Genomic DNA, 27,986 nt, shown 5'->3' with positions numbered 1-27,986 from the left:
TGGCAAATGACAATAGACCTTTCCATCTAACAACAAACATAAGGTAATTAATTTGGTCCAATTACAAAATGAAATAGTTCAAAAGAACATCACATTTCTATGCAACATAGCACAAGAGCTGTGAAATGATAACACAATGCAACCTAATAACATAAGAAAACAATCTGCGATCAAATCTATCTAAAATGTGGAATGTAAGAGTATGCTTAAGCTTCAAAACTAATGCAATCATTAAAAAATAAAAACAGAACTCTTTCTTCTTGATAGAAAGACGAGTGAAATCCAGCATCAAAAAGTTTTACTTTTGGAACTCATCAGAGTAAATCTCACTCGATTAGCCAGTCATTTCAACTTACGTCTTGAGACCAATGAACTTATGGAAGGACTTGGTTATATGGTTTTCCATGTGAGTCATTACCAAATGTTGCTCCACAAAACTTTAATCAACTCTTTTCATTCAAATGATGAATTGTTTTTGGTAGAGGGCAAAACATTACACCTGTGCTGCAGATCACCTATGCAGCTGCTGCAGTAGCATCATCTGGCTTCATTGAGTAGAAGAGATCCAAGACATCAGCATGGTTACGAACACATCCTGGAGACTTAGAAAGTATATTATGTGCCAACTCATGCCTCCCTGCCTTGAGCAACTCTTCGAACATATGCAAAAACACCGTCTTTGAAGGGAATTCTTTCCCAGTCACTGCCTTCAAAAAACTCAAAGCATCATCCACAGTTCCTGATTTAGACATATAGCCAATAAATGGGTCAACAAAGGGGGGATATCCATGGCTTTTCATCAACCCCAGAAGACTGCAAGCTTCTTTGATATTTCCTTGACTTACCAACCTTTCAATCAGGAACTTGTATGTACTTTGCCAAGGTTCCACATTCTTTTTAGTGACCAAATCCTTAAGTATCTTGTATGCATCTTTTGCCCTGTTTTTCTGGCAAAACCCATTCACCAACACGTCAAAGGCACAGCCAACATTCTCACCATCCTTTCTTTCTATCATCTTATAGAAACACTGCAATGCCATCTCTAGCTTGCCAGCCCGAGAATGTTTTTGAACTAAAGATGCCCATGTCTTTGGATCCAAACTATACCCTGCTTTTTCCACATTATCTAAATATTCAAGCGCGTCATCCAATCTCCCAGCACTGCAAAGTCCAACCACAACCCGATCATGCACAGAACTGTCTGCTACAAAGCCCCCTTCTTCCATGGCTTTCAAGATCTTATCGCACTCTGCTAGTTTACCAACGCTCCTCAGTGATTTAAGAACCGTGTCGAAAACTTGTCCCTTGATAGAATTCCCAGCATTTATAAAAATGCGAACAACCCTAGTAATCAAATTCAAATCTGGATCTCTACTTACCACTGTTTTTCTCAACAGAAATACAAAATCCTGAGGTGAAGGCTTCTCTGAACTGCCCATTGCAAACTCATAAAGATTCACAGCCTCTGCAATCATTTTCCTATTGAGAAACCTTTCCAAGACCTTGATATATGTCTCCAGCTCCAACTCATGCCTGCCATTTCTGATCTTATGAAGAACATCCCAAAACTCTTTGATGCAATCTTCTCGACCAAGAACCCTGGCCATTGCATTATAAACTCTACCATCAATTTTAAAAGATGTGTTTTCCTCGACCCATTGGAAAAACATCAGAGCCTTTTTAGGGTATGAGCTAATCCTTTCCAAGACTGCAACGACCAAATCAGACGACAAAACTACACCCAAGTCTTCTAGTTTCTTTTGAACGCCTTCACCTGATTCATCCGCTCCTCTCAAAATCTTGCAAATTTGAGGGCACATCCTCCCAACTACATTCTCATGGGAATTCAAGAAATAAATTTCCTTCAACAAATTGAAATCCCTCTCCACTTCCTGCTCTTTAAAACTCTCCGAGACTTTCAAGTAGGTTCCTTTTGATATCCCGAATCCTTTTTTCTTCATGATCTCAACCAAACCCCAAAATTCCTCTGACCGGCCCTTCGTGCCGATGATCTCAAGCAATGAATTATATGACTTCGAGTTCAGCCTGACACTACCTCTGTCCAAGACCCAATCGAAGAACCTCCGAGCGATGTCGGGGCTCCCTTCGAGGTCCTCGAGCACCAAGTTCACAGTCTCTTGGTCCAGCGAGAGATTAAGGGACTCTAATTCGGCCTTGATCTCATCAGACCCGATCGGCTTCAAGAATATCTGCGCCACGAGAGCGTGATCGTGATCCTTCCGATCGATGGCCGGCTCCGACGAGAAATAGCGGTCTCTAGGGCTTCCAAGAGCCTGCCGGCCGAGAAACGGAGCAAGAAAGCTACGATTTTGCGGTTCCCGGGCTCTCACCTGGAGATTTAGGGATCCAATTCTCGAGCTTCGAGCTGAGATCCGTGAAGAGCTCCGAAGAAAGAGCGCCTTCCACGCGTTCCTCATCTTGCTCTGGCGTCGAATGGAGGCCGGGGAATAGAACCGCTTCAACGTGGTTACTCGATAGCAGATTCAGACGTTCTATCCGTTGCCGGAGTTGGGACTTAGGGTTAGTGTTTCAGAGAATCTGGGTTAGGGTTAGGGTTTTGGGAGGGGTTTTAAGCGCCATACGAGCTCGGCGGCGGATCTGATAGAACTTTTTTTATACAAAGAAAATGGGCACCAGAGTGATGAGAGTAAGGGTATTTCCGGTATTTTATCTGTGAAGCGTATGTGGAGGGCAGGGACTGCGGGGTGGTTCTATATACACCCCCCCTATTGCTCAGGACACCCCCCAAAAATTAAAAAAAAAATTAAATACTCTCTACACCCCCCCCATTTGCTAAGGACACCCCTAAAAAATTAAAAATTCCTAAATTACCCCCCACCCTCCCCACCCCCTCACCTAAATTGCTCTCTACACCCCCCAAACCCCCCCCCCCCACCCCGCTCTTCCCCTCCCCTCCCGCCGTCTCCCCCTTCTCCCTCTCGTCGCCGGTCGGTGCATTGCACCTCGCCAACGCCCAAAACCCCCCCGTTCCCCCTTCTCCCTCTCGTCGCCGGCATTCTCCCGATCTCCGACCACCTCGCCGGCTTCTCCCGGAACCACCTCCCCGGCCATCTCCCGAGCAACGAGCACCTCGCCGGCGCCTCCACGACCACCTCGAGGTAGCTCCCCCCCCGCCTCCAGTGCTCCGTTCGGCACTGGATCGCCGAACAGAACCCTTCTGTTCGGCTGAACAGTGCCGAACAGAAGCCTTCTGTTCGGCAACCCTCAACCGAACAGAAGCCTTCTGTTCGGCTGCACAGTGCCGAACAGAAGCCTTCTGTTCGGCTGCACAGTGCCGAACAGAAGGCTTCTGTTCGGCACTGTGCAGCCGAACAGAAGGCTTCTGCTCGGTTGAGGGTTGCCGAACAGAAGGCTTCTGTTCGGCACTGTGCAGCCGAACAGAAACCTTTTGTTCGGCGATCCAGTGCCGAACGGAGCACGAACCGTGAAAAAAAAATTTTCGAAACAAGATGGAACACGTACCTTTGCGGCCGATTCTTCGTCCCAAATCACTAGTTGCTTGTCCATGCTTCGAATGGGGCTTAAATCTCCTTCAAAGATCGCCTAAACGATGTAAATGGATCGAGGGGTTTAAGGGGGGTTTGAGGGGGGGTTTTTTTTTTCTTTTCAAAACGAAACGGAGGAGGAGGAAGGGGGGGTGTATGAGAAAATTTCAAGGGCAATATGGTAATTACACTAAAGGTTAGTTTGGGTATTTTTTTTTTTGGTTTTTGGGGGGTGACCTGAGCAATAGGGGGGGTGTATATAGAACTACCCGGGAGTGCGGTATGAGTTATGTGGAAATCTTCTTCTTGTTCTTATTCATTCTTTTTTTTTCCTTTTTTTTATTTTTTTTTACGGATTCTTCATACAATACATGTAAGAATACACTTAATAAAATCAAAAAACATTAGCTCACAAAGTGCCTATGACAGCTCTCCTCTTCTGACCATAGAATGTACCCTAAGTGGTAGGCTGCGTAGACAGTCACCCAGTCGGCCGTCTTATTGGCTTCTCTGAATACATGCTTGGTTTGGAAGACCACCCCATCCCTCATCATCATCCCTATGTCCCATATCAGGGGGTAGTCTGTGCTCTCGTCCCTCGGCCTATTATGTGGAAATCTTTCCTCAGGATTTAGGAATAAGTGCGTTGAAACCTTAAACCTCTACCTATACAACGCATGGTATGCGTTATTACGTAATATTGATCATCTTACTTAGAAATTAAAATTAAGATATGACATGAAATCATATCATAACTATCATGAGTAACGTAAATGAGTGGATTAAGGGGTTGTTTGGTGCACAACTTGCATCTTCCCTCCTCCTGTAAAAAAAATATAAAATATATAAATAAAATCTACCTTATCCTATCAGTTTAAGCTTTTAGGACAAATAGTGATTTTAACATAATATCAAAGCAGAGATTCTGAATTCGAGCACTATCTTCGCACTCTTTAACTCTATTATTAAAAATTTCACATATTGGACTCATCCATTAAAGAAAATTCCGGCCCATATGTAAGAATGAGTGTTAAAAAATATAAAATATATAAATAAAATCTATCTCATCCTATTAGCTTAAGCTTTTAGGACAAGCACCAAATAGGCAAGATAGAGCCTTGTAAAGGGAGACGATTGGATTAACATATTTCTTGAAGATTATGGAGAAATAAATGATGATTAAATTAAATATCACTAACATAAAACAAATAATAGTAGGCATTAAGTTATAATAGGCATTCTAGGGTGATATTTCATATTTGGTTGCATGTGCAATGGCATTGTATATTCAACCACAAAGTAAAATAAGCTTAACCAGCCTAAACTTAGTAAAAATAAAAGTGTTAAAAGAATAATATTTTCTGTTATAGTGCAAAATCAAATCTTTGATGCATAATTTATAACTCCATCAAACACCAAAAAAGCATACAAAATTAATAAATATAGGTGGCCATGCTCCTAGACAATAAGAAGAGGATATAGTAGGGCATATGATACATAATTTTTAATCACACTTGGAAGATCCTAAAAGTGGTCGCAAGGAACATGACAATTGTCTGAACTTGATCACAAGCTGCACCTACAATATAAACATCAACTGTAAAATACAAAAAGAATACCATATATCTCATGATCATAATTTCTTCCATTATAAATGCCGAAGACCTTAAGCCCATAGGATGGCCCAATGGATATTGGGCCTTACAGCCCTGAAACAGCAACGCGGATCATATGTACCTCTCCTCCTAATGGATAAAGTCGTTCTGTTACGAGCTCTTCCGGCCCGGTTTATTAATAAACCCCTATCATTCCAATTCTATCTCCTGGAAGCAGTCTTCCCCTCGCGCCGGGCCATTCTAGAGGCCTCCGACCGCAAGAAAGGTGCTGATTTTTCTACACCTCTCTCTCTCTCTCTCTCTCTCTCTCTCTCTCTCTCCGTTTCTTTCTTCAATTCTTGTTTCACGTTTCTTTGATCGATCTTCTCATCTCCGCTCGTCGTGCTTGCAATTAGAAAAAGATGATATCTTTTGTCGTCTCTTTCTTACATTTTTCTTTGAGATCAAGCGGAGTTCTTCGTTAGATTGCTGTCATGGAGACGTATTGTCGATTTTGAAGAAATGATTGCCAGAAATCGTTTGATTGATGGTTAATGTTTGTTTCATGTTCAGTTCTTGGAATTTTCATTTCTTGACAGGTTCCTTTTTGAGGGTTCGTTCGTTTTCACGAGTAGGTCTAAAAAGACCGGATCTTTTGTGAGCTTGTTGGAATTTAATGACTGGGTTTTGCGGGGCAGAGTTTTTTTTTTTTTAAAAAAAGAAATGATTTTTTTAAAAAGAAATGATTTTTAAAAAAAAAGAAATGATTTTTTTTTCTGATGATACGCTTTTGCTAAATTTCCAAGATTTGCAGTTTTTCTATTTCGAGGTTATTTGGTGTCACTGTATCATGTTTCTTTTGGTGTGTATTTGGTTGCAGATTTGCAGGGAGTTACTTAAGTAAATTCTGAAAATTATTTTTACCGTGAATGTGCTTTCATAACTGCTTTCTTACTGCTGCAGTACAATATATTTGATTTGACTGACATGTGTAATGTTCTTTATTCATTAGTTGTGATTTTGTTTTTACTAACATGTTTTCTCAAAGTTTTGTTAATTGCGAAATTGGTTCTTGTAATACTGTTGCTTTCATCTTTGGGTTTACTTTGGTCCAGTTTTTATACGGACTATTGTTCTTGTGAAACAGCTTATTCCGTCTTTTGTAATAACTGCACGAATTACGAGTATTTGCAAGTCACGCCTTTGGAAATGTTTGCAATTTTTTCCATGTGATTTCATCAGAAGTGAATGGATGATAAATTTGGCTTGAACAACAGAATAAGTAACTTCCTCATATTGTTATTTCACAATTTAGTGCCTTTATTAAATTTCATGTCTTGGGAATTTTTCCATTTTTCACTTTTCATGTGCAACTGAAGTCTTAATGGAAAATTCTTATTAATATGAAATTTCCCTTTCAATTTTCAGCATGATATCTTTACCATCTAGAACAGTGCCTACGCTCACAATTTCATCCAGGAGCTCACCAGGTACTTCATTTTGTAATATTTAGAATCTCTAAGATGATCTAATGCTTAATTTGGTGTGGAATAATTTTTAAAGGGATCTGTGTAGGTTTTCTTATGCATTTGTTTTATTTACATAGTTGCCACTATAGGAAATGGATTCGGGAAACCATATGAAAGATCATGTTGAATAGCTTTTCTCTATTCAGAATAGTTTTAAACTCTTCCTTGTTGGACTTTTTTTTAAGGAAATTGAGGTTTTAAACTATCAATATGATATGTTAACAAGAAAATCATTATCTTTTGGAAGTAGAGGTAACTCATAATACATAAGCTTCCAACAATGCTGTGTATATGATCTTCTCATGATAAAATAATGTGCAGAACGCCTACAATATGTTTGTTATGTGCAAACATAGTTGTGGAATATTAGTTTGTTGATAAATTAATTGATGGAACACATGTTAGAGACAATGACCAAGTAGGTATTTTTGAATGGTTTATGTTTTTGTTTTCCTAAAAATCAGTTGAAAATTATATTCCTTTGCAATTTATTTTTTCTTAAAAAAAATTGTATATCTTAGCTTGCCAGTCCTGAATACACATAGAATTATGTTCCTATGCATACACATAGAATGCAAGTTTAAGTTATTTTATCATCTTCAGTGCTCTTTCAGGGAGAAGGAAAATGGCAAGTTGCTTATTATATTATTTGGAATCAAGGAATATCTGTAATGAAGGAACTAGAGGACACTACTTTGCTACAATGGAAGCACCTAACACACTCTATATACAAAAGCATGCACTGTCTCATGTGAAGAGTACTTTTTTTTAAAACAAAATGTGTGTGTGTGTATCAAAACTTATTTTGTTGTACTACAAAGAGTGTACCTTTGTCTTGAACAAAGTTCTAAATTGTATTGATCCTTTAGGTGCATCTTGTATAATTTGATGGAGGAACTACTCTGTTTATTTCCAAATTTCTGAGTTCCTTATATACGATGAAATCTATTAAAAAACATAATATTAACTTTGGGAAAATGCTAATATTCCAGCATCATAAATAGTTTCTTAAAGTTGCAGTCCATTTTTCCCATAATATAATATGTGGTATATATCCACCTTTATGGAGGAAAAGGAAGTTACTATCCATATAATGTGGATGTATCTTGGGATGCCTGTTGCATCTGAGTGAGACATTACATGCTAAATATGTGTATTGAAATCAGGAAACCATTAGGTAAAGTTTGCCAACTGCAAATTTGAGAGGATGGAGCTTTATCAAAAAAAATTTTGATGCTTGCTAAACACTTATCTGCTTTATGTGTTCCCTTAGAGCATGGTATTTCTAAACCAATTTTATTATGCCATTCAACTTTTGATCATGTGCAATGGTGCCTTAGGAATTCTATGTGCAGCAGCTGGAAATTGCCTAATACGCTTGGGTGGAATAGTTAGTTGCTTTTAACATCATCGATGAAATCATTAAATTGAGAATACAATCATATAATTTGATTTGCTAAGAAGGCTATAGGACATCTTTGACAAGCTGACTATTTCATATTTCAATTTCATAATTATGTCTTGTTTTCTGCTTCTTTATGGAATGACTGTTAGATTCAGATTCTATGTTCCCCCTTCATCCTTTGGTGATTATGCTATATGATCATGTGATGCAGAAAAAGCGAAGATTTTGCAGGCCCAGAGGCTCCAATTTACCAAGTCTGGTCTTGCAGTACCCTGCACCAAATGTCAGCCATGTCAAAACAGACAAACCACTCAGCAGCTGCGCTCTACTGTGGTGGTCTGTGCTGCTGCTTTGGTATGTGGTTTGTAACTTTTCCATGAGTTAAAAAGCAACAACAAATTGGGTATGGCAAAGTCCATGATTTTTTATCCATAAAGTTTAATGATGTTATGTTGCCAATTAGCAGAATGACTCAAACTCTGGTATTAAATTGTGTTGTTTGATTATAAAATCTCCTTAATTATGTCTAAGGTTTAATGGTTGATGCAGCTATATTGTCTGGTAAAGACTGAAGGCTTGGTTTTAGAAATTCAAACTTTCAGCTGGCTTATCTAATTCCTAAGATGTTAATTGTGCTTCAACATAAGAATGATCAAACGTATACTTATCTGTTATAGTGTAGGGCATGTAGATATGTGCGTGGAAAGCACATGGAAAATGCCCTTGAAGTTTGTTTAGAATTTGTTGAACTCTCAGGAATTCTCCAGGTCTGTTTGGTGTTCCTCCTTGGTTGCTATTGCTTTTCGAAACATCATAAGCAAAACTAGGGAAGAGTTGGGCTTTCGGTTAAGAGGGGGGAAAAACTTTATTAGCTAACAAGCGGATGGCCACAATTTAATCTCAAAGAGCTTATTTGCAATTGCTAGGTTTTGGAATAGCTGACAGGTTCGGGTTTAGCCAAGCAATATTGATAGATAGAATCATTCTTTAACTCATGGGAGGCATTTTTTTCCTGTTTCACCTCATGGAAAAAAAGAAACTAATGGTTTGTCAAAGGCCGATATTTATTTATTTATTTAGTTTCTTTTTGGGTTGGGCGAGTGGGACTTGCCGCTTCTTTCTTTGTGTGAAATAAAGGAGGTGGCAAAGGTAGTTTCATCAAGTTTTGGTTTTTTACACACTCCCACACACTTTTAAGAAACCGGAGAGAGACCTGAGATGCATGCACTTTTAAGCAAGCAGAGAGAGACCTGATACACACGTGTGCACCTGTGCACAGTGCATACACGCTCACACATAACATGCACATGCGCATGAACAGAGCATGTGCACTTGGAAGAAAGCAGTGAGTGACCTGACTCGCACGCGTGAGGGCACCTGAAACTTACACTTGGAAGAAAGCAGAGAGAGAGAGAGAGAGACCTGATGCCATGAATTGGATTGTTCCCTTAACCCTAGCAGTTTATGTCGTGTGTCTGCAGGCCTCTGTATAAGTTTTCACTTTATATAAGTTGGTCCCTTTATAGGGGTTTTAAAGTGCATGCATAAATTTAGAGGTGTCATTTGGGGCTCTTTTATCCACGGAGACCAAAAGAATTTTGAATTTGACCTACTGAATCCAAATTTCTAATAGCCTGATCATTGCCTGATCTGAAAAAAATGCATAGTCTGGTCTGAAAACTTACCCAAAAGTATTCGCAAAGGGCAGGATTAAAAAGTATGACTTTATTCTTGAAATTTAAACATTATTATGGTAGACATGTGGGGTCATAGGGTGCACAAATATTGCTAAATCTAGTTAGTCAAGAGGGGTATGTATAGGACTCCAAAGGTAGTGGATGGGTGTTAGCTTTAGGTTGAGGATATGCGCACATGTAAGGTTTTGGGGGTTGGGCTTTACAGGATCTAGCCTTTATAGATGTTATGTCCTAAGGTGCCCACTATTGGGTTGGTATCTGAGCATGTGGAATTGAGTGCTGGAGGGCTACTAAGTTCACAGAAACAAGGATATTGGGTTGAAGCAATGAGGGACTTCTAGGAGTTCTTTGCTAGTCTTTGGGTTAGCTGGGATTAGTGTTAATGGTGTAAACCCTTTGCAGTCGACTGCTGTTTCCAGTTCTTTTGTTCTCTTCTCTTAATGCCTCCTGCTCGGCACACAAAGTGATTCCTTTTCAGCCATCCACACTATTCTTATAATGTCTCGGACTTGAGGGGGATATATTCCCTTCAGCGACCAGCTAGGTTGTGTTCTTTATTTGAGAATAGTTTATGAATAGGAGGACCCTTTTTTGCTAGACTTTTGACAAATGTGAAGTGTTTAATGAGCTCATTAGAATGTCTTTGAGTGTTCCCATACTTTGCAGTGCTTCAGTTGAAAGGTTGGACCATTCCGTTTCTTATCATATGGTAAATTATTTCTCAATGCTATCCTGTGGCAACTGGACTTTCAAAGGAAATGATCAATTAAATCTTAAAGAGAATATAAAACAGTATCATATTTAACATAGTTCCAAGACTAAATTTATTTGAAGAGATTCTGATCGTGGACTGATGGTCTTCTGGTTTTCCTGGTGCTGATGTTGGTGTTGTTAGCATCCATTTTTCTTGGAGTGTTGCATGACTGGGGGTGCCACTGCTGCTGCTACCGTTTGTCTGAATAAAGGCTCTCGAGGACTTTCTGATGTAGCAATTCTTGGTTGATATTCTTTGCTGGCTGGATCTGGTTATGTTTCAACTATTGGTTGCTGGTAGCAATGTTTTAAACTGAATTGTTCATCAAACCAGAAAAGGGACCAGGTCCTGGGTCACTGGTTCAACCGTTGGGTTAACCAAAATCAACCTATGGTATCAATGACATAATAAATATAATTAATTATATATATATAATTAGATTAAAATTATAAATATATACAAAAATTTCCAAATTTATTAGCATTTTTCTGACAACTTTTGGTACTTTCTAATCTCTATAATAACACCACATTAATGCACAACATCATAGTGTCACTATATTTCATTCGAGCTTTCCAAACTATGTTAAAACAAATAGCACAAGATGAATAAAAGCATATCATACTCCAATATGAATACAGATGCAAACTTCAAATTTTTAACAATATATATCAATTTCTTTGAAGATAAAAGAAATAAAAGATATGAGTAAAAGCATATGAACATATTAATATACCTAATTTCTGCCTTGTATTGTTTGTAAAAGAATCAAAATTCAACAAGTTTCCACTAGTCCTAAACTACATTTTCCTCAAATCATTAAGCATAAATAAATTATCAATCTGGGGGCTAATTCATAGTGAAGTAGTAAAATGCTAAAATTAAGCTAGCTTAACAATTAACAGTACATAATGAAGTAGACAAGTGATAAAACTAAATTCTTCCCTATTTCATTCCGAATTCTTCACTATTCACTATGTTACTTCTACAACATATCTATTTATATAGACACAATATAACCTTACATATCCCACTGTATTAGACTAATACTATTAGTGCTTACAACTTCTGAAAGACAAATAACTAAATACTTTTGGAAACTCCTGAAGACATCATGCATGAACCAAAATTAACAAGTGTAGAAATATTAATATACATTTAATATTAATAAGACTTTGAAGCATGATAACCAGTAGTTATTAATAGCATAAATAATACTGGACTTCTTAACTAAATATATACTATACTTCTTAACTAAATTATGGCCACTCCAAATGGGTTGAACCAAGTTGGGCTGCTGACCCAAAATTGTTGGTCCTTCACTCCTGCATCAAAGGCTAAAGACCTGATGCTATCATAGCAAATGGAAAGGCAAATCCAAAGTGTTCTGGCTCTATTTCGGCCTTAATGTGGATGAAGTCTTATAAGCTAGCTAACACCATTAAGCACTGAGAGCAAAGAGGTATAGAGAGGGACTGGGAGGTGGTGATAGGGGGACGGTTGAGAGAGGGAGGGAGACAGAGAGGGAAAGAGAGCCTGGAAGGGGATGGGTGCTGCTACTTGTCTGCCTGCCACCAGGCTCTGACGAGGAAGGTGCAAGGTGAGTGGGGGAGAGAGATGGGTAATTGCTGCTGGCCATTGGCCTGCCATTAGGCTTCGACGAGCAAGGTGGAGAGAGAGAGAGAGAGAGAGAGAGTAGGGGAGGTCTTGTTGCTGCCTGCCGGCCAGCCAGTGGGCTCCAGGTAGGGAGAGGATGGGAAGAGAGGAAGAGAGAAGGATTCAAGGTGATCTTTGCTTACCTGGGCTGGCTGGTGGTTTGGTGTTGACCATCCTCGGTCGCACCGATGCTGGAGAGGAGAGGTCTAATTCGAGGAGCCTTCAGGGTGGGAGAGGAGGCAATGGGGCGTTGGGGACCTTGGGTGAGATCGAACCTTAATCCCTTTTTCAGAACCTAAAGTTTTATGTATTTCAAGAAACGGCTGGTATGCTCGAAGCCAAAATAGTTCGAACGAGCTGCAGGTTTAAGCGTGGGTTTAAACAGTTTCACTAAATTGACCGGTTCTTCAAGCAGTCTAGTTTTATGGGGGTATGCAGACTGGAGACCTGACTGGTTGAATTGTTAACTGGTTCAACCGGCCAGTCAGGTCCAGTTCTTAAAACTTTGGCTGCTCCTCTTCTACATGCTTGTGTCATGTACTTCTCATGCTGCCACTTTAGTTAGTTCCCCTGCTATGCTAGCCTTCTATTGTTTTACATGTTTCTGATTATTTGATATGACTTTGGGATAGGCATTTTGGTGGACTAAAAGTGAGAATCATGTGACTTAGTAGCTTTTTCTACAAAGTTCTTGTAGTTAGTTTAGTTTCTCTTGATTTCTATTGGCCCACAGGTGATTTTGTTGTCTTTGCATCTTGAACTAGTCTTGATTCCATTTTTCTCCACCTCTTTGCCTGCCCGCTGTATCTCTTGGTTATTTTAAGTTTCTTCTTGTTGGTGCATGTATGTGTGTATAAGACTTGACGCTTCTTCGGTTCATTGTTATTCTTAATTACCCTACCATCGGTAATTTTTTTATTATTTCTGCTACAGAGTGCAAGATGTGCAGCAGAGCAAACACAGACTGTCACACGCCAATCATCAACAATTACAATTGCTCCCATCCAAGGTAATACCAAACCAGTGTTTTGTAAACTACTGATAAAGAAAAAAATGTATTTTTCCTGCACCAAAGCCTGAAAGTTGTGAAATAATGATTTGCCTGCATTATGTTTTGCCTTCATTAAATTCTGGGATCATTGACAAGAAAAAGTGTGTTTTCATGTGGATTTCAGGAAAAGAGAAGTCACCAGAGCTCGATGATGGAGGTGCTGGATTCCCACCTCGTGATGATGGTGACGGTGGAGGGGGTGGTGGCGGTGGAGGTCATCATTGGTCAGGTGGTTTCTTCTTTTTTGGTCTGCTTGCATTCCTTGGCTTCCTGAAGGATCAAGAGAGCGAGGGCCCATACAGGGATAGCAGGAGAAGATGATTGATCCAGCCCAGCCTGGTTTAGTGATAATAATATGATAATATGCTGTTGTACACATGTAGTACATCCCTTTTGCCCATCTTTTATCAAAAGTTGGGGATCAAAACAACAAGAAAGAAGAAAAAGAGAGGATGGTTGTTGATGATTTAATTTTCTAAGTCTAAGGTCCATTAACGCATGGAAGTGTATTGAAGATCCACCGGACATACATGGTGATGTTTTGGTGGGGGGTGGTCCATTTTGAACTGAAAATTAGAACATGCATATTTGTTCTCTAATGGGTTAGTTTGCTGTTGTGCATGCTGCAAGAAGTCTTGCCTTTGAAATTATATATGTATTTCTTGTTCTATATTTTATTTTGGATATGGTTAGATGCCTCAATTGCCAGGATTGAGTGTTGGTACTCAATCCTGAAATACTTATGTATCCTGGAATTCAGTGATCTGGAGCTGTAAAGGTCTTCACAGCAGAGCAAACAAATGAGACATCGAAAGGTTAATGAGGAGCAACATGATCTGACCCGTTGCTCAGGACTGGGTTCTACAGTAACCCATCCATGCTTCTAAGAATTGATGTTTAAGAGCTTTTGCAGTTTATTTTTGAGTAAAAGGTAAGGGAGATTATTTTCTGTTGCTCTCTGAAATCCAATCATCTAATGACTACGGTGTAGATCATATCAAAATCCTGTCTTATGATCATTATGCCATGCAGTAGTTGCAAGCTGTTTTTCTTCAATTTGCCATCGGCAGAATTTATTTATTGCTGAAAATTGCTGAATCGTCAGTCACCATCAAGTTTTGCTCCAGCAGTAGAAAATAATAAAGTGAAAGACTAAGGTTGTTCTTGGAAAGGGTGGTATTGATCTCAATACTGTGGGATTTCTGGTTCCTACGGAAAAATATTTATTGCAAATGTTGTATACTGTTTGGATGGCTGAAGCCAGGAAGGACATGCTTATAAATCTATATCTCTACTAAAATCAAAGGAGATCTTTTGTACTTTTAAAATCAAATCTATTATGTTATTTTATTTGACCCTATTTAATATATAAAAAATATTGAGGGTGGTAACTTACGAACAAATCCTCCATCAATTCGACCAGCAAATATTTTAAGTTGGGATTTCACGTAAATAAGTTTGGGCCAAAAACAGATTAATTTGTCTAAATTTATTTATTAAATGAATTGGGTTTAGATTTCGATCTTCGACTAATTTAATAATTGAGTCGGATCATAACCCGACTTATTTAACTCATCTAAGATCTATTTAAAATCTCCTTAATTCATTTCTATTCTGTTTAATCTATTTAATAAGCAGACAATGTGGGTCAGGTTGGGTTATCCGTTCAATAAATAGATCGAACTCAGATCAGAATTTCTGACCTATTTAATAAACAAGTTAAGTTCAAATTGATAAATTTTTGATCTAACTAGTATTAGACTCGATCCATATCTAACTGAATCTAAATCAATTGCCACTCTTAAGAAATATAAGTGGCTTCTAAGCCGACTAATTCCGTATGATGCAATCATGAATATATGACTTCGAATCCCTCCTCCAAAACTCTTCTCATTTTCATACATATATACAATGTATAAAACGTTTTATACGTGTCTTTTCACATCAATTTGAAATTTTTGCAAATTTTAGTGAATGATTCGTAAAGGATGTTGAGTAAAATATTTTTCTGAATATTAACAAATTTGGATATGATACGTGTAATTCGTGTTAAGACCAACTATGATACCTTCTAACAGCATTAGATCATGGAACTTTTATGCGAGGTTCTTTAGACGGGCCGGGCCTTGGTGCACTGGACCTGTGCGGGTCCAAAGATGGCCCGCCTGTTTCGGTTTCGCTGGGTTAGGTGATGAAGCTTAGGCCACCGAGGCGGTGACCAGATCCAAACTTTTTCGTTTCAAATATTTTAAAATATTCTCAGCTGCCAGTTCACCTTGACGGCAACTGCTATTTATCCCACTCATCACGAGCCAATCAATACTCAAAATAGAAAACACGCAAAAATAAACAAAACCCGAAAAAAAAACATAAATAGGTAAAGAAGTTTGCTTCGGGGCGATTCGAAGGCATAGATGGAGAATCTCGGCTCCTCCTTTGTCCCAAGGATCCTTCTCTCCTACTGGTAATCTCTCTCTCTCTCTCTCTCCCCCCTTCCCCTTGTTTCTTGGATTCCCTGGTACCCTGGTTCGTCCTGATTGAGCGGTGGTTCCTCTCTCATCGGGGAGATCGGAGTTGAGAAGAGTCGTAGATTTACCTTGGATTTTTTTTTGGTAGCTAGATTTATCTTGGATTTGAATTCTTGCGTCATGTCTTTACGTTGCTTGATCGATTTTGATCGGAAAATAAAATTTTGGGCGGTTTTCTGATGATATTCTTGATTTTTTATTTGGTGAGGAAATGTCGTGAACCTATATTTGGCTCACACGTTTATTGTCTCAGTGTAATCTAGGGTTCGATTGAATATTCGGCGTAGAATCCCCAAAGTTTGTTTGATCTCTGGAGCTTATAGATTGATGAGTTTGTAGAGAAAGAGGTCGGAATAGCTTTTGACGGATTCGGAAGGAAATTGAGGAGGGTATGCAACAGGTAGAATGTTTTCGTGAATCATTTGTGGCAAAGAAATCTTGACTTGGAAAGTGCACCGGTACTTGTGAGGGAAGAATTGAGTTTTGATGTTAGAATTCTCTGGAATTATGACCACCACCTTCTCTTTAGGCATATTGTGCAGTTTTCTGTGTCTAAATTTCTTTGCATCAGTGTACTACAGAGACAGATTACCTTAACAAGTTGATTTTTCCCTGAATCATCTCATGGATTCCTTTAACACATTAGTGTTGCATTAAATTCATCTAGTTTGGTCTATGAGATCCTTCTTTGTTCATTCTTTTGAAGGATTACTTCCCTGGCTCATTTGAGTTTTAAAACTTAAAATAATTAGTTTGATATTCATTTTCCATGCATTCCAGATGTGGTATATGATACATGTTATTGCAATTCTACATAGCATCTGATTCTTTCAATTAGCTCAGCCAATGATTGAGTTTTTACCTTTCAGATAGAGTTCTGGGCTGCACTTTACATTCTATGATCCTTTGCATTTGGGCTTGGGTTGGAAGAAGACATAAATGGTTCAAAGGTTGTCCCAATAAGGCTGTAGTTCGAATTCTAATTTGTTTGGAAGTTTTAACTTATTTCTTTAAAGTGCAGGTATGGAGTGTGTTGATGAGCAAGGAATATCATGTTGCAGTGCCTAGAGGCGTTCAAGCATTTATTTGCTTTACTGTTAAAGTGCTGTGATATTGATTTGTACAAGCAGACAAAAGGACTTCAGGATCCTGAACGTTTAGCCAGGGAAACAGTGTGTATGTCAACTATTACCTTCTAATTTCTTCATGGTATTGACTACTGGGGAGGATGTATGCTTGCTTATCTCGCACCTGTTGTTAGTGAATCTGAAAAAAGCTTTACTTGGGGGAAGATTTGCTCTTTGATCTTTATACAGTTTTCTTTTTTGAATATCATAGTCTTTTGCTTTTTATACACAGCTATTTATTGAGCCAAACCAGATGAAATTGACTCCACTTGCATACTTTATTTACAGTCAGTGTAAGTGAAATAGAAGCATTATACGAGCTTTTTAAAAAGATCAGTAGTGCTGTGATTGATGACGGGCTGATCAACAAGGTAAGACACTTCATTTGATACACAAAGATAAAATAATGCTTATGCATCCATTTTTTGTGGAATCAGTAGTTCAAAAATTTAGTGCTTAATCTTATATGGAGCGAAAGCTTACAATACTGCTGCTATTGGTCTATATTATATGATGTGATTATATAATATTAATTTATGCAAAATATGTTTTCACCATTGCTATGTGTGATGTCAAATTCTTCTGCCATGGCAGTGATTGAAATTTGGGCCCTTTTAAAGTTGGGGCCATGTTAAGATTTTCCCCCCTTTTTGTGTGGGTTCTTAGTTTATCATCTTTCGTGATGTACTTTATATTTCTATTAGTTGAGTTGTTTTATTAATGATCCTGCAGGAGGAATTCCAATTGGCTTTATTCAAGACTAACAAGAAGGAGAGCTTATTTGCTGACCGGGTATCTTTCTTATGGAAATTAACCTTTTCTGGAAGCATTATATATGTTCATTCCTTTAAAGAAGCGAATTAAAACTTAGTTAATCTTTTAGCTGTTAAAATCTTGATTCAAGGAATATGTTTATGCGCAAACTTATAGACCACTGAGATGAAATGAAGCTAGGTTATCATAGCTGTGTTGATAAACTATCTAGTACAAATCATTTTTTTTCAAATTCATGGTACATTACTGTCAAGAGAATATTTGGGTTCTGGCCCATTTTCTCTCAAGAAAAAACGATCCCATCAGGAGAATATGAAGTGTATGATTGATATTGCTTGATCAGAACATTTTAGAAATGGTTATAGAATCATCTTGAATGTCTGGAATTTACTCTCTTCCCTTATTAAATATCTGACTTATAGGCTGTGGCCTCGGGCATATGGCATCATATGTCTCTTTAGCGTCTATTCCATACATGGTGTTCCCTTTTAATGTCATAAAATATAGCTGCCTTGTGTAGATGGTTATGGTTAATTTCGACAGGGTAGCTCCAGTATGTGGTGGCCATGAGTCTGCATAGCACTTTGGTGGAAGGCTACAGATTGTGTAAACAATAAGGCTTATATCAAAATATTAAAAAAATTAAAATTCACAGATATATAGACTAGAAGATTAGAAATAAGACAGACAAAAAGATAAAAAAGGGTAAATTAACATAAAAACTTTTATTTTTACTTGCAGAACTAGATTATTTACATTATGGCATGTTAACTAGCATAATGACAAATTCTTTATTTTTACGAAGGATGTTCAAACAATCCAATTTAATGCAACAATCAGCTCTACCAATTTTCTTTAACAAAAAATCGATTGAAAGTTGGGAATAAACAACTAACTCAGACCTAGAAAAATTTCTAAGCTGTAAGTTGAGATAAGGTGTTATATCCAATAAGAGAGCTAGGAGATGTTATGATCCACACTCTTGATCTACATAATGCCCTTGGCTTGCCCCAGAATATAGTCCTAAACCTAACGTGCCTAGGTCTAGGTGGGCAGCTTGTGTTTAAGCTAGGAGGTTTAACCATATATAGCAACGACCTAGGTTGTTGGAACCTAAGTATGGTGGTTACAAACCTGCCTAAGACTAGGCATCCGGTTGTGTTTTCGCTTTGGAGATGAGAAAGATGTTTTTTCCCCACCCTTGTTACGTTATGCCTATGATTGTGATGGAAAGTGCACAAACTTGCCGGATGGTTTTTGTCCTTAATATTTCATATATAATATATAGATGAAGAACTTCGTTAATAAACTATAAAAGTGCGATTATATGCATTGCTGACACTAGGTCTTCTTTTTCCAATTACACCTATCCTTCTTTTACCATTAGTGGGATATCTTCAAGCTCCTTTTTTAAAGTTTTGGTTGGTTTTCACAAAGATGGAATTGATAATTTAATTTACTTGACGATTTTTTGTATTACAAATTCGTTATGTGGTCACCATATCAAACCATATCGTCGGTATTACTGTACCATACCATTAGCGAACCAATACTCAGTATAAGGATGTACTGAGTGTTAGTACCATGAATCAACCTATATCAGCATTGTACCAGCATGGTACTAGTATGGGTTCCGAAATCAGTGTTGCGAACCATGCTAATTAGTAAGGTTGAAATCAGATCGGATACGGATAGGATACTAGCATATCCATATCCATATTTGTTTTGTTTGATGAATACAGATACGGATATGGATGTTTGTCGGATGCAAAAATTCATATCTATATTTATTTTAAACAGATATGGATACAAATCGAATACCGAAAGTATGGATATAAATACAGATATAAATCGGATAATCAAATTTTATTGCCACATAATCAAAGATATTACTAAGTAGGTGATAAATCAAGTTAATAACATGTTAATATGGTTATTTATTTTTCTTAAAGTTCATGAGTGCCATATAAAATCAAATAGAGTTATAAATGTAATCGGATATTCGGATACGGATCGGATAGTTGTGACGGATATGGATACAGATACGGATATTAGTCAGATGCTCAAATTTCTATCCATATCCAAATATATTCAGATACGAAAATAGATCCGGACGGATATTATCCGATCCACTTTCACCCATACAAATTAGAGAAGTTCAAGTGTGATAAGTCTGTTGGTTATGATGGTTATAAGCAAGGTCCGCCGTACCGATACCGGTCGGCGTACCGGTGGCGGCCCGGACCGGTATGAACCGATCCCGTACCAGTCGCGTACCGGTCCGAACCGGTTCCGTACTAATTCGAACCGGGTCCGTACCGGTTCCATACCGATTCTCTAATAATAAACTACCGGTACTGGATTCCACGCTGATCCGGTATTGGACCGGTACGTACCGATACGGCAAACCATGGTTATAAGTAACTCATAACTTGTATGTATGCTTGACTATGGGTTTTCCTCTAGACACAGCCAATTTGTACTTAGCCTCTTTTGTTAATGCGTAGAAGCAGGAAATTATAAAAAAATTCAGATAATTTGCTCTTATGATGAAAAATGTGTTTAATGAAATTTTTTTTTTAAAACAAAACTTTTTTGTACTTTGAGCCTCCTTAATTAGCTCCTAGAACCAGACTTTTAGAAATATCCAGGTGATTTGCTGCTTTGGTGGCAAATCTGTTTATAAAGGTCACATGCTTCAAACCTTGCAGGTATTTGACTTGTTTGACACAAATCACAATGGAATTCTAGGATTTGAAGAGTTTGCACGTGCTCTCTCGGTCTTCCATCCAAATGCTCCAATTGATGATAAAATTGAATGTATGTTCCGGACTCTTCTATTTGATTATGTACAATTTTTTTCCAAATAAATTTATCCATTTTCGGTTAACGGGAAAGCAAAGTCTTGTTTTTTCTTTATTTTATGAAAATTGAGCTTCTAAATTGTTCCGGATAATGTTAAGCTATTGGAAAACCCTTAACTAAGACTTGTCTTGTTCTTGTGTAATGACACCTAAACAATTCCTTGAGGCTTATTGGAGAGGCTACTTCAAGTGAAATTTAAGGGCTTATCTAAAAGTCATGCCTTGCACATTTTTCTGTGCTTCCATATTATGTGACTATAACTTTCTGGGATGCATATCTTAAATATTTCTTGCACAATCTTTTTCAATTCAAATCCAGATTTGATGTGAAACATTCTGTTATATTACACTTGAAGCACCTTGCACATATCATATGGTAACACTGGACAGTATCAAGCATGTTTTGATCCATTTGTTCGAGTGTTGAGATTATTTTCAATAAGCAATCTTAGACCCTCGCTAACCAAACTTGTTTTGATATCTCATAGTTCAAACTGAATCTTCATATCATTTACCTAGCATTTAGAACTCATTGTCTTGATTTTTCGTTTTGATATTTCTTTTTAGAAGAAGAAATTCCCTGAAGTTTATTCTCTTAATTCTTGCCATATGGAAAATAATCAAATATCATAACAAATCTGCCGTTTGAATCATTGTTATTGTGTGCTGATTCATGCTTAGAAGGATAGTGTGGTATGTGTTATTAGTGATCATATATTTGTGATTCTTTTTCAGCAGTGCTATTAAAACCTTAGATTTCCTGTTTTACTATATTAGTTAGCAAGTCAACATATTGCTGCTGCATGCTTGCCGCAGTTGCTTCTGCAGCATACCGAGAAAGACGAGACCGCCCTTTTCTTTCCTCCAAACAACTGCCAGAGCATATTCGTAAATTTTATCAACAAATTGTTGCTGCAAGCGTGCATGAAATGTGATAGCTGTTTGGAAATGCTTTACAAACCATGATCTTACCTACAAGCAAAGAACCTTATCCCATTGATATGTGATTGGCTTAAAAATTCCTTTTGTCCCCTCTGTTCTTTTCAGTTGGGTGCCTTGTTCGTTAATGTAAGCTCCTCTCTTACGATTTTTTTCGAAGTGCTAAAAAATGAAATATTTTCTCTTGGCATATTTCTTATAATGAACCTGTTTCAAAGGGTCCGGATGCAGGATTTGTGTTGTATCTTTTGCACGAAAGAAGGATTCACCTTCCTTTGCTTGAATCTGCTGTTGGATCATCCACTGCACAGATCTCAAAGCGCTTTGAACTCTATCATTCATCTGCCCGCACAGATCTCAAAGCCAGCAGTGGATACGCATGAAGGAAGATGAATCCTTGTTTCACACAAAAGATACAGCCAAGTCCCTGCATACATTGGTTGCTTTTATGCGTTAGCCTAGTGGATTCTTCTTCACCTTCTGTTTTTGGTTGGATAATTGCAAATCTTTATAACTCCTAAAACTCTTAGCTTTCTCAATGTTGTTACATAATGTCAAATTTGGACCAACCATTATGTACTGGGAAGTAGAAAATTTAGGTAGTTATAAGCATGAAGAAAGGTGTTTATTATGAAGGACTTACGGTGGAGTGGGTTTATATTCTAAGTATCTTCCGACTGACTTTTGGTAATCACGTTCTTATATGTCAAATCTCTTATCAAGATTCAAGCAATGTCATGGAAGGCTTAGCCATTGAGGTATGATTAACTGAAAACTGAAAAGAAACTTTGAACCATGCTTTCATGGATAATATAATGGAACTATCTGGAGTAAAGAAGGACGAGAGTGATAAAGTTCAAAGACGACCTATATAATAACATTTCCTAACCTATATAATAACAGTAGCATTACAATTCATCATAATATTGGAAATTTCTTTTTCAAAGAAATGACTCTTTTGACAAAATGGAGATGTGACAGCCATTTTTTATCAAACTGCAAAGAGTGAAGAAGCTATGAAGATTTGGTACTGATTGAAATCTGTATGCATCTCCTTGTTTTCACTGTCAATCTTTTCGATACCTGCAAAAAATGGTGTGATGGGGAGTCAGGGCTATCCATTGCTATTAAATGGCACTTTTGAAATTAATCGAACAAATGTTTATTTGAGAAAATGACAGCAAAGATTGTAAACTTGAATTCTATGTAGCCAACATTATATAATGGAATAATCACAAAAACATCAAATAAAGGTGCTGCCTAAGACTAAACAGAAGCCAATTTTATGTAATAAAGTAGCTAGAAAAAGCATCAGCAAACAACTATGTAAAAATGAGATAGAAAAGTCCACCCTATTGGACTTCATTTCTTGATAGAAAACTGATTTATTATATACCCTTAGGAGCTCTAGACTTGCCTAAGGGCCTTGAGCAACCATACAAGCAATATCCTCTGGAAGCGTATGAGTTTGAAGTTTCTTGCAATTAGTGCCAGAGGCGCTATGGTATTGCTTTGTTGTCGGTATGTTTGACGTACATCCCATGGTAACCTAAATGACTGTGTGGCAGCTGGGGGAAAACTCATGAATGCCACTAGATGGGCACCAAGACCCACAGATTGTTAGTTGATTGCTTGATCTTGCCTATATAGTTGGAGGTTCAAAATTCGCCACCATATTGTATCCGCTAATGATTTTAAAGACAGTTCTACTAAAAAAAAAAATAGAACGATTTATTCTTGCGTTGTTCTGTGAACTTGCATGCATGCATGTGTGTGTGCGCATGTGCCTACGTTTTTGCTGTGTGAGTGCATGTTATATAATGCAGCTAACAAAAGGCATTTATAAGTATAGATATCTCCTTCAAAATCATTCCCTTACACACAGCTCGACAGAATACATGTTCCTTTTTTGTTCTTCCCCTAGAAATGTGCTTGCGGTTACAGAAGATTTTTTTTTGCAGAAATGTGCTTGTGTTGCATTTAGCCAATCGGTGTTTATCTTGAAAGAAGATGAGGTTATGAATCAACAGAGATTGGCAAGTGAACATGTATAGGCTATTCTGTTAAATACATGGTGTTCATCCTCTAAGACTAACATGCTTTGTGTTATCTCCATTTGGATGTTCTTTTCCTTTAATTTTTATCTTGATTCTCAAAGCTGTTGATTTAAATATGCTGGATCAGAAACTCACACATGATATCAACTTGCAGTTTCTTTCAAGCTGTATGATCTCAAGCAGCAAGGTTTTATTGAAAGGCAAGAGGTATTTACAGTTTCTGATCAATCAAATAACTGTTAGTAAATTATGGATACATTGGCGAGCCTTGTCTTGCTCCATTGGTATCTTTATAATATTTCAGTGCTATATGTGGAGTGACATGTATGGTGTGTGACTTAGTAACCTAAAGGGTAGCTTGATATTGTATGGCTATTGGTATGGGAATTGAAGATAAATTGAGACCTGAGATGACTGCTCTCACAGGACATCCTTCTGGACCCTTCAATTGGCTACTTTATTGGATCTGTCAGTGTGCATGCACAAGTGCGTGGGTTAATGGGGGTGCAAGCGTGTGCATGTGTCATGGTTTGCATGCGACACATGGTTTTAGCAGACTGTTAGGCTGTGTTTGTCTGCTGGTGAAGTGGTGGTTAGTGAATGGTTATCCACTTAACCAGCCAAACACAGCAAAAAAAAATGAGGTGTTAAAAGTAGCTAGTCAATGCACCAAAAAGGTGCTTAACTAGGCTAAACTTATTTCAAGCCCCCCCACCCCCCAACAAGGCGAAATAAGTTCAACCCATGAAAGTCTCTCTTCTCCTTATTCACTTTTTTCCACAACTTAACTCACTAACCCTCAAATCTCCAAGCATGGGATGTTATTAATTTAGGGATTAGTGATTAAGGGATGGTTACCTGTAGTTAAGAATTTCCATCCGTGGTTAGCTATCCAACATCCAAACACTACCTTAGAGTCACACTTTGAAAAGAATTTTAATATTCAAATTTTTGTTCTATTCCTTTTGGTATTTTCTATCAGTAGGCATGGAATACATCTATTGGATGGAAATTTGAGTGAGCAATATGCACATGTATGATGATCTTTTTTGTCAAAATGATTTCTATGAAAGCCTTTTGCCTTTTTATTAGAAGGTGGGCCTTAGCACAATGGTATGGTTGCTTTATTGTGACCTGGGTGTCATGGGTTTGAAACACGGAAGCCACCTCTTCGCATGCAAGGGTAAGGCTGCATATATCGACCCTTCTGAGACCCCCCACAAGTGGCTAGAGTCTCATGCACTGAGACACCCTTTTGTCTTTTTTGCTGATAAGGAAATTTATGCTTAAGTTTTCTATTACCTATTTGTACAAAATTTGATCTACAATCAGACCAAGTTAGGCTGGATTTGGATTGACCTGACTTGAGTAGCTAAACTCCAACACTTAGTTTGGTCTGACCCAATTAAGACTAAAAGCAAGCCAAGCCCTACAAACTTGCAGTTCTTGACCAAGGTCTGATCTGACACTCTCATGCCTCCCAAAAGTTAGCAAGCATGTATATGAGAGAGAAGTCATTTGTAAATAAATTGACTAGAGAAAGATGATCATATATCAACTTATTTTTAGACCATTCAAGAGATTGCTGAAGCCACCTGCATCAGCCATCCATAAATGCCATGAGAGGGAAGAGCCTTCACCTTAGATTAGGTGAGTAGATGACCAAATAAGTAAAAGCAGGTTTAGTTTGATGTTTTAGGCTCAAACTGACCTTCTTTGAGCCAACCCAATCCATTAATCAAGTGAGGCCCCTTTGGCCTAATGGACTGACCCATTTGCATCTGTATGATGATAGCTAAGTATAACTGACGATAGCCCTACCAAGTGATAATGTGTCATTACCTTTTGTCTTTGAATACAAATGAATATTTTCTTTGCTATACATGTTTTGAGAACGATCTTGTTGCTACTTATTATCATTTAAGTTTGATAATTTTATCATGTTAGGTATTTCTTGTTGTCTTTTGTGACAGTCAGATATCTTCAATCTGCTTCTTGAAATATTTAGTCTCTTTCTATTCTTCCAGGTAAAGCAAATGGTAGTGGCTACACTTTCCGAGTCTGGCATGAATCTGTCAGATGATGTCATAGAAAGTATCATTGATAAGGTTCTCATTTAACTTGTAATAGTATTGAATTAGATTCTATACATGAGTTATGAATTTACTTATTTAGTTTCATATAGCCTTCTGGATTTTTGTAATGTTTTTTTTTTGTTTATAAAGTACATTGCAGTCAATCCATCCAACACAAAGTAACAGAAAAACCCAAACCAATCAGCTATGATTACCATCTCTGCTGTGCTTCTTTTCTGTGCATGCATTTGATAGTGAAAGGTAATTGAAATGGATGAAACAAGCTAAGCCTATTTTAGGCCAAACGAACCACATCATTCTCCACGGATCCTTGAGGTGATTCTTAAAGTAGTATTGTTGTGGGAGCCAGTTGTCTGGAAATCACAAAGTGGAGGAACTCATGTTGGCTCATTACTCTCATCTTGGTTGGATAATAAATTTAAAGCTCTTAGGGGATGTGAGATTCATTATATATCAATGCCCTTGAGGAGACTCTATCTAGGACATAATTTTACTATTATATTTTTTAATGCTACTCCTTTCTTGATCAACAGAAAAAAGAAATGCTATTGGATTCTTTGACTGTGTGTGATCTGAGGCATGCCACTGTTGTGGCCTCTTTCCTATTAGGTATTTGGAGTAGCTGATCTTATTCTTATGAACATTTATTCATGTTAGGATCTCTTGATATGTTAGGACTAGTCTGGGATAACTTGTTAACATGTGAACAATTTTTATCTGCTCTGGCTCAACATCAGTAAAATTTCTGGGCAAAGCAAAGTTTTCTGGCATTCATTTTTAAAAGATGATGCTCTAAATATAGTTGAACTACTGCCCAAGGAGTCTCAGGTGAATGGGGTGTGGTAAGTGGGATGAGAGGTGCCCTGTGCGATAGGCCATATCTGTCAAGTAAAAAACATGTAAGCCAGTTATATATGTGGATTCCTATTTCTGCTCCCTATGTAGTAACCAAACAGTCTCCTAATGCTGCACAATGCTTGATTGTGGTACACTGTTTGTGATCTATGTAACCCTTTGCCAGTCTATATATGTTACTGCTGAATGCTAGTGGGCTACATCTTTACTTACAGTAGTTTCCTGATGGGTATTGTGTTAAGATTACCATCTACCTATCTTTGAGCAATCTGTGTTTCCTTTTCCCTCTGTCCCAGACATTTGAGGAAGCTGATACAAAGCAAGATGGAAAGATTGACAAGGAAGAGTGGCGCAGTCTTGTCCTGCGACATCCCTCTCTCTTGAAGAATATGACCCTCCAATACCTCAAGTAAAATATTTTCTCCCTTTTTTAATGGTTCATAAAATGTAATGTTTGATTTCCTAATCTCCCCCCCCTCTTTTTTTGCTATTCAGTTTTCATGTTCTGTTGTTTATTTGACACGGCATCTTGATTGGCCTTTATATCTATATCTATCTATCTATCTATATATATATATATATATATATATCTGAAGCCTTTGGGCCCCTCCCCTCTTCTCCTCCACACCCTTGTGCTCGGACCATGGATGGGTGGGGGCTGGGAGGTGGTTACCCAGTTGTTGATGGGATTTAAACCCAGAATATTGGGTACCACCTCCAAATGACTTTGCCAACTTGACAAGGTGGCACCAACATGCACTCTGCTCTTTGCCTCCTCCAGTGTGATGACAGCCTGCCAAGGAGTTGGTTCAAACTTAATATTTTTGACAAAAAATAGACTCCAAATTAGATAATGATCATTTCAGGTTCTAGAACAAATATGTTAGTTCATATAACATTTATTGACTTTTTATCATTAAATGTATTTAATCTTAATTGAGCATCCATTCATATGATTCTTTTTCTTTTTTTGTGTGTGTTAATGTTGCTGTCATGCACCTCATGGACAGGGACATCACAACTACATTCCCGAGCTTTGTGTTTCACTCTCAAGTCAACGATACATGAGCTGCTTGATTTAGCTTAGCTCCAATTTGGAGTCCGTTGTAATGTTTTGTACAAAATTACTGGATTTCGATGGTGTGTTCATTGTAAAATACTCAGGAGAATATATTATTTGTTGGTATTGTTGGTTTCAAATATTAATGTCGGCATCAAGTTTCTTTGTTCAACCACAGCGCGCTTCATGGCTTACCTTGCCTGGTAGAGAAGATTCTTTAGCTCGATATCTGTTTGTTTATTATTGATATCAGGAAGCTGTTGAAACATTGGGCATTGAGATGATTTTTCTACACAAACAGAACTTACCATGTCGCTCCCATTACTAAATATATTGCTTTGCATGTCAACAGGCCATGCCAAGTTGGAAGCGCCATCTTGTCAGGAGCAATCGCATCTGCTGCGGAATGCGGTGTGCAACTAAAGCTCTGTTTTGTGTTACATTATTAGAGCTTTACAGTTGCATGGGCTCA

At 37.9% G+C, this 27,986-nt stretch overlaps 3 protein-coding genes across 8 annotated transcripts; 2 read left to right on the top strand and 1 right to left on the bottom strand.

Moving 5' to 3' along the window:
- Positions 1-19: 19 nt before the first annotated feature.
- LOC103702441 (pentatricopeptide repeat-containing protein At3g02490, mitochondrial-like) lies at positions 20-2,691 on the bottom strand. The gene has a single exon (XM_008784880.6). It carries the CDS (start codon positions 2,436-2,438, stop codon positions 516-518), a length of 1,923 nt encoding a protein of 640 aa, XP_008783102.4. The 5' UTR covers positions 2,439-2,691; the 3' UTR covers positions 20-515.
- Positions 2,692-3,392: 701 nt separating this feature from the next.
- Positions 3,393-13,846, top strand: LOC103702370 (uncharacterized). 3 transcript variants are annotated; one of them, XM_026802716.4, is made up of 5 exons: positions 3,393-5,408; positions 6,551-6,612; positions 8,268-8,410; positions 13,097-13,172; positions 13,339-13,846. In XM_026802716.4, exons 2-5 carry the CDS (start codon positions 6,552-6,554, stop codon positions 13,533-13,535), a joined length of 477 nt encoding a protein of 158 aa, XP_026658517.2. In that variant the 5' UTR covers positions 3,393-5,408; position 6,551; the 3' UTR covers positions 13,536-13,846. The 3 variants fall into 3 exon arrangements, with proteins under 3 accessions (XP_026658517.2, XP_008783001.2, XP_038983874.1); XM_008784779.5 differs by having other exon boundaries at positions 5,252-5,408; positions 13,091-13,172; XM_039127946.3 differs by lacking the exon at positions 3,393-5,408 and adding an exon at positions 5,863-6,404 and having other exon boundaries at positions 13,091-13,172.
- Positions 13,847-15,519: 1,673 nt separating this feature from the next.
- Positions 15,520-27,686, top strand: LOC103702369 (calcineurin B-like protein 3). Of its 4 annotated transcripts, XM_008784776.6 has the most exons (11): positions 15,532-15,678; positions 15,996-16,142; positions 16,612-16,692; positions 16,764-16,918; positions 17,158-17,240; positions 17,602-17,661; positions 20,355-20,463; positions 23,658-23,710; positions 25,531-25,611; positions 26,751-26,863; positions 27,465-27,686. In XM_008784776.6, exons 4-11 carry the CDS (start codon positions 16,795-16,797, stop codon positions 27,520-27,522), a joined length of 681 nt encoding a protein of 226 aa, XP_008782998.1. In that variant the 5' UTR covers positions 15,532-15,678; positions 15,996-16,142; positions 16,612-16,692; positions 16,764-16,794; the 3' UTR covers positions 27,523-27,686. The 4 variants fall into 4 exon arrangements, with proteins under 4 accessions (XP_026658514.1, XP_008782997.1, XP_008782999.1 ...); XM_008784775.6 differs by lacking the exon at positions 15,996-16,142 and having other exon boundaries at positions 15,521-15,678; XM_026802713.4 differs by lacking the exons at positions 15,996-16,142; positions 25,531-25,611 and having other exon boundaries at positions 15,520-15,678.
- The last annotated feature ends 300 nt before the right edge of the window (positions 27,687-27,986 follow it).

This window comes from Phoenix dactylifera, chromosome 11, assembly GCF_051530095.1.
Source record: "Phoenix dactylifera cultivar Ajwa chromosome 11, Ajwa_hap1_PhDact_Kaust_v1.1, whole genome shotgun sequence".
In the NCBI taxonomy this organism is placed as follows: Eukaryota; Viridiplantae; Streptophyta; class Magnoliopsida; order Arecales; family Arecaceae; genus Phoenix; species Phoenix dactylifera.
The sequence above is the reverse complement of the archived record's forward strand: the minus strand, read 5'-3'. Positions and strand labels throughout refer to the sequence as shown.